Below are 10,847 nucleotides of genomic sequence, written 5' to 3'. Positions count from 1 at the left end.
CTGTCCAACATGGTGAAACCCCGTCTCTACTAAAAATACAAAAATGAGCCAGGTGTGGTGATGGGCACCTATAGTCCCAGCTACTCAGGAGGGAGAATCGCCCCTCTAGCTTTACTGCCTCCATCTGTAGCCCAGATTAGGACAACTTCCCCAACCACCTTGCTGGCTATAGAGCAAGAGTTCAGGGAGAAAACCACAGGCAGAGGTGAGGGGTGCCGTGGAGTTGCTGCAGAAACCAGCCAGGTCAGCGCTCAGGAGCATGAAAGAGGTAGTCAATGACAGACCACAACAAACCAAATAACAGCCTCTTTTTTTTTTAAGTTAATGACTCAGTAATTTTTGATGAGAAGGTGGGGATAAGGTTTCTTTCTCTTTCAGATCATGGGTGGTGGACTACCCCAAGCCAAGAAGCCGGAGAATAGAGAGGAGGCAGGAGATGGAGACCTCAGGAGGAGGAAGAGGGGAGGGCCAGAGGGAAGGGTGAAGGCAGGGTGAGTGGAGGTAGCCAGGACAGGAGGAAGCTGGCAAAGACAAGGGAGCAGCCTTTGGGGCCTCCCCTGTGGGGAGAATGCCCAGCAGCACACACAAGACTCTCTTTGATGCCTGGCAGGCTGATGGCACAATGGTGAGGATAATAGACACAGGATAGAGCCAAGAGGGGTTGAGTGGCGCTGGGGATAAGAGAAGACCCTTGCCCCGGGCAGCCACAGGGAGTCTTCCTTGATGGGCACATGATCCCTCACTGATGGGATCCAGGAAGACAGACACCCAATGCACCAAGGCCTAATTTTGCTCCCCTTCCCTCCACTCTGGTTTGGAAACCCTGTATTCTACTTGCAATCTCAAGCCCAGACTTTATTCTTTTTCCTAGCCAATAAAACCTTCACCCCAGAGCTTTTATCCAAACAGTATGAATATCTGGAATAAGAGGGCAATCTTAGGGAAGAAGTGACCCTGGCCGATGGGCCCACAGTCCCGGGTGCCCCTAAATGCCAAGAGACAGGTCCAATACAAAGATGAGCATTTGGAGACACAGGAACACATACGTGCACAGGCTTACACAAGCACACACACAGCCACCTAGCCACACACTACAGATACACAAGCACTTATGCACATGTCCACACAGGCGTAGATACTCTGGCAGGCACATACTCACAGAGGCACACACACACACACACTCACAGGCGTGGATACTCTGGCAGGCACATATAGAGGCGTACACACACACACATGCACAAATACACACAAGCACACTCACAGGCATGTTCACACAGGTGGAAATTCACACACAGGCACAGATACACACTCATGCAGGCACATGCACGAGCAACACGCAGGTATACAGGAACACACACATGCCCAGACACACAAATCCACACACACCCAGGCACCCGCTAAAGAGCACGAGCTGGCCAGGGGCGGCGGCTCACACCTGTAATCCCAGCACTTTGGGAGGCTGACACGGGTGGATCACCTGAGGTCAGGAGTTTGAGACCAGCCTGGCCAACATGGTGAAATCTCTTCTCTAATAAAAATACAAAATTGCCAGGCATAGTGGCGGGTGCCTGTAATCCCAGCTACTCAGGAGGATGAGGCAGGAGAATCGCTTGAACCCAAGAGGCGGAGGTTGCAGTGAGCCGAGATCACACCACTGCACTCCAGCCTGGGCAAGAGTGAGACCCTGTCTCTAAAAAAATAAATAAATAAAGCACAGGCTCCCACACATACACACTTAAACACATACACGCACACCCCATAATTCAAACAGCAGTTGCCCTAGGCCACTTGAGAGTATCCTGGCCAGCTGCCCTGAGTAGTTTACTCTGGGCTACAGCCCGGGCTCTCCTCCTTCTCTGCCCCACCCCCAGCTGGTTGCATAAATTCCCTCCCTTCGCTCCTTCCCTGGAACAGTGGCCTCTGACACCAGCACAGCAAACCCGCCAGGATCAAAGTGTACCAGTCGGCAGCATGGGTAAGGAGAGGGGTTTCCAATCACACATTGCCTGCTCTGTCTGCCCCTAATTTGGAAGGCCCTCCTCCAGAAAATGCTAGAAAACCTGGGTGGGGAGCTGGGGAGGGAGTGGTGGACTCTGCTTCATTGTCCCCAGTCTGCACACCCCCTCCCCCACCACCCCACTGCATTTCCCAGCTTAGCCAAACTTTCTGAGGAAGACGGGCAGAGGCACTGCTGGGAGATGGGATCCTGGGCCCTGACTTGGCTCCATCCAGCAGAGGCTAGGGCCAGGGTGCCTTTCTGCAGCTGGGAAAATCAGATGGGGGCTCTTAGAAAACACCACTAGGTCCCTGGCCCTCACATAGGAGAGAGGTGATCCTGATTTCAGCCCCGGGCCAACTTTGTACTCCAGCGAGGTAGGGAGTCCAAAGCCTTTCTGTGCCCAGGTCACTCTCTAGCTACTCCACACAGCAAAGCTCTTTGGGAGGGAAATCAGAGACCCCTGCGCTCTTTCGCTGGGGACTTGTTTCAATGCCTCCCCCACTCCTAAATCCCCCTTGGCCCTGCTATTCTTCCATCCGTAGGCTTCTGGGTGACAGGCTAAGAAGGAACTGAGGTTTGGTTGGGAGGTCCTTCCCCGCTCGGGGCTGGCTCCTCCTGAGGTGGCAGAATGCCCAGCAGCCAGCCTGGCATGGAAAACCCACTTGAGCTTTCCATGAGTCCATCCCAAACCCAAAGCTGCTCCGAGACCTTGCTTGAGATGCTTCAGATGGGGAGTATTCCCCAGAAAGAGGAATGATGCTCCCTGGGGCCGCAGTGGCATGCTGGGCCTGACCCTAAGAAATGCTGGGGCTGGGGTTGCTGGGGTGTGGGGTGGGCCGAGGCTGCAGAGTGGGCAGCTCCTCCTCTGCACTTTTACTTCCCTCTCAGCTTCTCCCTAGCTTTGTAGTTTTTGTATCTCTGTCTTGATATCTTGGAGTTTTTAAATCTCCTTTCCCTTCTGTATCCAGCAACCTCCTTCCCCACCCCCTGGCATCTGGTGCCAAGCCCCGACTTAGCAAGGTTGTGTAGCAGAACCAGTCTCCTTAACTCCTGTGAACTGGACCTCTCTCTCTCTCCCTGGCCCACCTCCAGCCCTCTCTCTGGGAATCAAGCACTTCTGGCATTCTCCTCTCCTCTGGCACAGCCCTTCCCATATTTACACAGTAATTCACTTTTTTTTTTTTTAGTCAGAATTTCACTCCTGTTGCCCAGGCTGGAGTGACTGCAGTGGCGCGATCTTGGCTCACTGCAGCCTCTGCCTCCCGGGTTCAGGTGATTCTCCTGCCTCAGCCTCCCAAGTAGCTGGGATTACAGGTGTATGCCACCACGCCCGGGTAATTTTTGTATTTTTAATAGAGACAGGGTTTTGCCATGTTGGCGAGGCTGGTCTCAAACTCCTGACCTTAGGTGATCTTTCCGCCTCAGCCTCCCAAAGTGCTGGGATTACAGGCATGAGCCACTGCACCTGGCCTAATTCACTTTTATGAAAGGACTTTGGAATACATTGTCTTATTTGTCCTCCATATCTACCTAGCGAAGTAGGTAGAATATCATTATTGCCCACTTTTTGTAAATGAAGAGGAGAAAATGGAGAAATGGGGCGTCAAACCTGGGACTTGAAACCAGGTTTCCAGACTCTGAACACTGTTGCTGCCTCTCAGCTTCCTAAGTCCCTTGGCTGCTGCGAGTGGGAGTCCCAGGCCCCAGTGGAGGCCCCACTCTGCCTACTCCTGGCTCCCCACTTGCGGCCCAGCTGTGAAGGCAGAGGCTGGACTGGCCACAGGACAAGGCAGGAGACAGGGCCCAGGCCTGTGGACTCTACTCCAGGGTTTCTTTCAGCCTGCCGCCCCCTCTGGGTTATTCTTTAGCCCCTGCTCCCCAGCAGGCCCCAAACTCTGATGCTGGGGTGCTGGCAGCTGTGATGTCCCAGCCCTACTGCACATCTGCTGACTTACATCCGGGAGATTGGCGTGGCCCCTCTTGCCAGACTTCAGAGATAGGGAGGGTTGCTCCCTATCTCTCTGGTGGGCAGGCCTCTGGGCTCTCCAGAGTTGGGCCAAACACCTTACTTTACAGATAAAGGAAGTGGGGCACACCCGGGGTAGAAACTGGCCTGAGGACGTCCAGCTGGTATTAGCCCCAGATCCTTGGTTATGTAATCCAGCCCTTGGCTAGCAGCCTGGGATCAGGACCCATGGGAGAGAAAAGCAGGAAGTGGCCTCCCCCTGATATAGAAACATCTTGGTGAAGGGAGCTGAGCAGGCGCCACCGCCTCTCCCTGAGAGCGGCTCCTCAAGAACATGCAACGGCTGGGGTTGCTGGGGTGTGGGGTGGGCCGAGGCTGCAGAGTGGGCAGCTCCTCCTCTGCACTTTTACTTCCCTCTCAGCTTCTCCCTAGCTTTGTAGTTTTTGTATCTCTGTCTTGATATCTTGGAGTTGATATCTGGTGCCAGCTCCAGCCAAGGGTGCCTGGGCTTCGACCAAACACAGAGCTGCACACCTACTGCACCCTCGTGTTTACTTCTCGTAACTTCTCGTAATTTCCCAATTTCCCCACTGGGAAATTCTTACCATCTCCATTTTACAGAGGATGCAGAATTGAGGCCGAGGAACTTCAATACTTTGCCCAAGCTCCCCTGGCTAGTCAGTGGTGGGCTGGGGTTGGGCTCCAAGTCCGTGTCATGTTCACCACACCACACGACCCCGGCTGCATCAGCCCTCCTCCCACCCTCCCGGGGCCCTGCTGGACTGTCTGTCCACCTTCAGGTCATGTGTCTCCAGCTCTTCGCAGCACAACCTCACCCTCCTCAGGGCTCTGAGGGGGTGGAGAGGACAGGCCAGAGCGATGAGGCTGGAGTGGGGACCTAGGCCAGCCGCACTGCCGTGGCCCGCTGGGATGTGTGCTGCAGGATGTGCGGAGGCAGCCTTCACCCTCCAGAGCGTGGCCCAGCCAATGCGCCCCATTGCTTCCACAGCTACGAAATGTGGGAATTGTGGACCCGGCTACTCCACCCCTCTGGAGGCCATGAAAGGTAATTGCCCATGGTCTGAGAGCCAGCATCCTACTACTGATTCCACAGCTGGGGGTGAAGGGACTTCAGACCTAGCCGCCACCCTCTGGCACACCCAGCACTTCCCCTGCCTTTCCTTCCCACCCTGCTGTCCCTGCTGCCTGCTTTCTACCCTGCAGGACCCAGGGAAGAGATTGTCTACCTGCCCTGCATTTACCGAAACACGGGCACTGAGGCCCCAGATTATCTGGCCACTGTGGATGTTGACCCCAAGTCTCCCCAGTATTGCCAGGTAAGGCGGGGCTTGGGCGCCAGCTACTTTGAGACCGTAGCTGCCCTCATCCCTGGCCCTGGGGCCCCCCTTCCCAGCTCCATCCTCCTTGGCCCTCCCTGGGTATGGTTGTGCAGGCTCAACCTGGGACAAGGGGAGTGCTGAAATCCAGCCTGTGCCATGCTTCCAAACCAAAATGGGTCCACAGGGGCGCCTCTTCCAAAAGTGGACAGAGGCATGGCCTGGGAGAGCACCACCTCTCCCCGCATCCTAGGTCATCCACCGGCTGCCCATGCCCAACCTGAAGGACGAGCTGCATCACTCAGGATGGAACACCTGCAGCAGCTGCTTCGGTGATAGCACCAAGTCGCGCTCAAAGCTGGTGCTGCCCAGTCTCATCTCCTCTCGCATCTATGTGGTGGACGTGGACTCTGAGCCCCGGGCCCCAAAGCTGCACAAGGCATGTCCTCTGCCCTTGCCATCTTAGTAGACCATAAGACACCTGCCACCCCAGGCAGTCTATGGGCAGGAAGCCAGACCTAAACCAGCAGCCTCCAGCTCTTACGCAGCATCTGGCTCGGCAGCAGGGAGGGAGGTTGGACCTCAGAGCAGAGTCTACCCAGGCATTCTGGGTCATCAACCTCCAGCACGGTGACCAGGGCATGGGAGAAGAGGGGCAAGGCTTCTCGTTTTACTCCGAGAGAGGGAGGGAGCCATTTATTCCCCCATGCATTTAGGAGCTCAGGGCTTCTCTTAAAAACTCCGGTCCCTCCCAACACTTCGTTTAGTGCACTCTTGGTGCCAGGCATTTACTGTGTTGTCTACTGGTAATACAGAGTTGACACTGGTGTGGGCCAGCCCGGGAGGAGCTTATGGTTTCACAGGACTGCGTGTGCCTTCAGGACACACAGGGAAATGTCAACGCTTTCTGCCTGGGGAGTTATTAGCAATCTCTCTGACTTTCCCTTGCTGCTCTGTAGAAGTTACCAGACTGAATCTTTGTCATATTCCCACAGGGAGAGTTGTGTCCATGTTTTGAAGGAAAAGATGACAGAGTCAGCAGATAGAAGTAGGGGAAGTGTGGAGGTTAAGAGCAGGGACTCCCGGTCCTGTATGATTCTGACACCATTCCCCACCCCTTCCAGGTCATTGAGCCCAAGGACATCCATGCCAAGTGTGAACTGGCCTTTCTCCACACCAGCCACTGCCTGGCCAGCGGGGAGGTGATGATCAGCTCCCTGGGAGACGTCAAGGGCAATGGCAAAGGTACCTGCCAGCACTGTGTGCTCATGAAAACTTCCACAGCTGTGAAATGTGGGAAGCATTTTTCTGTGGGAGGAGCAGAATGGAAGGGGAGGGTTGGAATGACTTCCCAAGGAGAACCAGTGAGCTGGATCCCAGCCAGTATTTTAAATGTTAGCAAGTAACTTCAGTTTTGAATATTTCTATTAAGATGAGTCTTCACTGATGAATTCAGTTCAAAGTTATAGTCAAAACAGGCCAGGTGTTGTGCCTCACACCTCTAATCCCAGCACTTCAAGAGGCCGAGGCCAGCGGATCGCTTGAGCTCAGGAGTTCCAAACCAGCCTGGCCAACATGGTGAAACCCCGTCTCTGTGTTGTCTGCTGATAATACAGAGTTGGCACTGGCAACTCTGCACTAAAAATACGCAAATTAGCGGGATGTGGTGGTGCAGGCCTATAACCCCCACTTCTCAAGAGGCTGAGGTAGGAGGATCACCCGAGCCCAGGGAGGTCAAGGCTGCAATGAGTTGTGATTGAACCACAGCACTTCAGCTTGGGCGTCAGAGTGAGACCCTATCTCAAAAAAATGTAGTGAGCAGAATGGAGCTTAGACTACTGGAGGAATCCCACTCCAAAAGTGGGAGGCTGGACAAGAGAAATACCAGGTGCTGAGTCCCAGAAGATCTCGTGGGAGAAACATTCCCGCTGTGGTCTGAGAGAGAGATGAAGTTGACAGGAGACAGGGGCACTAGTGTAAAGGCCCCCCTGCCACCTGGCCAACTTTGAATAGCTGGATGAGACGAGACCCTTTGGATGCCTGAATTTTTTATTTACTTTTCTTTTTTCTTTTTATTTTATTTTTATTTATTTATTTATTTTTTTTTTTGAGATGGAGTCTCACTCTGTTGCTCAGGCTGGAGTGCAGCGGAGTGATCTCAGCTCACTCCAACCTCCGCCTCACTGGTTCAAGAGATTCTCCTGCCTCAGCCTCCCGAGTAGCTGGGATTACAGGCATGTGACACCATGCCTGGGTAATTTTTTGTATTTTTAATAGAGACAGAGTTTCACCATGTTGGCCAGGCTGATCCTGAACTCCTGACCTCAAGTGATCCGCCCGCCTCAGCCTCCCAAAGTGCTGGGATTATCGGCATGAGCCACTCTGCCCCCGGCCCTGGATGCCTGAATTTAAAGAACTGGCAAATCCAGCAGTGGAGGTGGAGGCAATGGGCTTATAGCCTCTCAGACATGCCTGAGGGAGAGGGCTGGAGGGTGGGGTTAGTGTCTCTACTGCCTCTACCTGCCACCCTGCTTCCTTCCCTGTTCAGGGGGTTTTGTGCTGCTGGATGCGGAGACGTTCGAGGTGAAGGGGACGTGGGAGCGACCTGGGGGTGCTGCACCGTTGGGCTATGACTTCTGGTACCAGCCTCGACACAATGTCATGATCAGCACTGAGTGGGCAGCTCCCAATGTCCTACGAGATGGCTTCAACCCCGCTGATGTGGAGACTGGTGAGAATCCCCCCATAGTCCAGCAGGAGCCTTGGGCCCACATCCCCTTGCTTTCTGCTCCAAATCTCCCACCCCCGCACTTCCCTCCTGTGGCCCCAGAATCTAAGGGAGATGGCATAGGATGTACTGCATGCTCAGATTGCTCAAGCGTCCTCCTGATCCCTCCAATCCATTTCTTAACCTTCTGCCCTGATTGATGGCCCAGTCTTTGCCCATGCCTTCCAACCCCTGATGCTGAACCTATCCTCCGGCCCCACTCCCACCCCAGGACTGTACGGGAGCCACTTATATGTATGGGACTGGCAGCGCCATGAGATCGTGCAGACCCTGTCTCTAAAAGATGGGCTTATTCCCTTGGAGATCCGCTTCCTGCACAACCCAGACGCTGCCCAAGGCTTTGTGGGCTGCGCACTCAGCTCCACCATCCAGCGCTTCTACAAGAACGAGGTGACATACGCCCTCTGGCCCTCCCCTTTCAGTAGTCTTGTCAGCAGCTCTACCTAAGCAGGCTTCTGTAACGGTGCTCCCAAGCATCTCCAGGACCGAAAAAAAACAAGGCTGCATGCCCTGTCTCTCTTCTCTCAGTGCTAGGGCGACTTCTGCCTGAACCCTAACTGGCCGTATTTATTCATTCATTCAAAAACTACTTAGTGAATGTCTGTGCTAGGCACTGTGCTATGTTCTGGGAATGTAGTGGTGAAGCAGACACAACCCCTGCCTCAAGGGGTTTGCATAAAGTTAGATCCTGGTGGCAAGAAGGCCGGGCATCTATTCTCTCCCTCCCAGGTCTGGGCAACCCAGATCTAACCCCCAGTCCCCAATTCGGATAGGCTAACCTCTCTGCCAGCTAACCTCACCCTCCACCCCTCAATGTAGGGAGATACGTGGTCAGTGGAGAAGGTGATCCAGGTGCCCCCCAAGAAAGTGAAGGGCTGGCTGCTGCCTGAAATGCCAGGTGAGTGCCTAGGGCATAGGAAAGTTGATTCTTGGCCTGGGAAACAAGAGTCCTTAAAGGCTCTACTGGCCCCCTACCCACAGGCCTGATCACTGACATCCTGCTGTCCCTGGACGACCGCTTCCTCTACTTCAGCAACTGGCTGCACGGGGACCTGAGGCAGTATGACATCTCTGACCCACAGAGGCCCCGCCTCACAGGACAGGTGGGGACCCTGGCAGGAGGAGCAGAAGGGAAGGAAGGAAGGAGAAGAGAAGCTGGGGATGAGGTGGATGGTCTGAAGCAGCTGCAGGATGATGAGGGAGGTACAGGAAAAGCAGACATGTGTGCTGTGGGACAGCGCAGGCCCAGGACTGTCCAGGCCAGGGATGGGCATGCAGAGCATGTCTGAAAGGAGAGAGGGATCCCAGCCAGGCAAGCTGCTCTTCCTGCAATGTTTGTGCCTCCCACTATGGTCCTCCTTATCCTCTGCACCTCCCCATCTAGCTCTTCCTCGGGGGCAGCATTGTTAAGGGAGGCCCTGTGCAAGTGCTGGAGGACCAGGAACTAAAGTCCCAGCCAGAGCCCCTGGTGGTCAAGGTAAGAGCCTCTCCCCCTACTTGCTGGACCCCTCAGACTCATGCTTGAGGAATATGAGCTGAGCATGCTCTTGGGGTTGGGGTGGTGCCTGGGGTGGTGCCTAGGATCTGTGTGTTACCCTGGGCTCTGACCTCTGGTTTTCCCAAGGGAAAACGGGTGGCTGGAGGCCCTCAGATGATCCAGCTCAGCCTGGATGGGAAGCGCCTCTACGTCACCACGTCGCTGTACAGTGCCTGGGACAAGCAGTTTTACCCTGATCTCATCAGGTGAGAAGCAGACACATGGGCTCACCTCCCCAGCCCTCCTCTTCCAGAGGGGTCATTTGGCTTTCTGAAGACTCCTCAAGGAGACCCCTGTACCCCATCACACAGATGGCCCATTGAGACCCTGGTCATTCCTCCTTCCTCAGGAGCCTTCCCCTAAAATCTTAGGGGAAGAGGGCAGCCACCTCTGACCTCTCCCTTACCCCGTTCCCTTTTCCACCAGGGAAGGCTCTGTGATGCTGCAGGTTGACGTAGACACAGTAAAAGGAGGGCTGAAGTTGAACCCCAACTTCCTGGTGGACTTCGGGAAGGAGCCCCTTGGCCCAGCCCTCGCCCATGAGCTCCGCTACCCTGGGGGCGATTGTAGCTCTGACATCTGGATTTGAACTCCACCCTCATCACCCACACTCCCTATTTTGAGCCCTCACTTCCTTGGGGACCTGGCTTCATTCTGCTCTCTCTTGGCACCCGACCCTTGGCAGCATGTACCACACAGCCAAGCTGAGACTGTGGCAACGTGTTGAGTCATATCCATTTACTGACCACTGTTGCTTGTTGCTCACTGTGCTGCTTTTCCATGAGCTCTTGGAGGCACCAAGAAATAAACTGGTGACCCTGTCCTTCAGATGGCCTTGTCTTTGGGGGCCTGGGGCCTGTGTCTCCTCTTCTGCCTACCCTTTGCATCTTGCACAAGAAAGGGCTAAAGAGGCCCCCGGCGGGGGGGGGCGGGGGGGCGGTTATGGTAACTAGTTCATACCAGTGATTCCAACATGATGCTAATAATGCCAAAATCTCACTTTTATGGCCAGATAGAATCTGAAAATTTTGGGGGTGATTGTCACAAGGAGACCTGGGGGTAGAGAATGTAAATCGGTGTTTCTAAAGTTTTTTTTTTTTAACCCATGCTTTCTTTTAATGAACCTAAAAATCTCACCCATCACTCTCAAGAGAATGTAATATGCTTCCTCACACACAGGAGACCCCAGGACCCCTGTTGTGTATAGTGTAATATATTTC

General features: G+C 54.3%; 1 protein-coding gene across 3 annotated transcripts; it reads left to right on the top strand.

The window, feature by feature from the left end:
* The first annotated feature begins 1,907 nt into the window (after positions 1-1,907).
* On the top strand, positions 1,908-10,455 carry SELENBP1 (selenium binding protein 1). 3 transcript variants are annotated; one of them, XM_063628047.1, is made up of 12 exons: positions 1,908-1,975; positions 4,975-5,031; positions 5,190-5,302; positions 5,556-5,741; positions 6,427-6,547; positions 7,851-8,033; positions 8,302-8,480; positions 8,910-8,988; positions 9,072-9,193; positions 9,475-9,567; positions 9,715-9,833; positions 10,054-10,455. In XM_063628047.1, the coding sequence occupies exons 1-12, from the start codon at positions 1,972-1,974 to the stop codon at positions 10,214-10,216; spliced, it is 1,419 nt and encodes a 472-aa protein (XP_063484117.1). In that variant the 5' UTR covers positions 1,908-1,971; the 3' UTR covers positions 10,217-10,455. The 3 variants fall into 3 exon arrangements, with proteins under 3 accessions (XP_063484117.1, XP_063484118.1, XP_063484116.1); XM_063628048.1 differs by lacking the exon at positions 5,556-5,741; XM_063628046.1 differs by lacking the exon at positions 1,908-1,975 and having other exon boundaries at positions 4,764-5,031.
* Positions 10,456-10,847: the final 392 nt, after the last annotated feature.

Source organism: Symphalangus syndactylus, chromosome 12 (genome assembly GCF_028878055.3).
Source record: "Symphalangus syndactylus isolate Jambi chromosome 12, NHGRI_mSymSyn1-v2.1_pri, whole genome shotgun sequence".
Lineage (NCBI taxonomy): Eukaryota > Metazoa > Chordata > Mammalia > Primates > Hylobatidae > Symphalangus > Symphalangus syndactylus.
The sequence above is the reverse complement of the archived record's forward strand: the minus strand, read 5'-3'. Positions and strand labels throughout refer to the sequence as shown.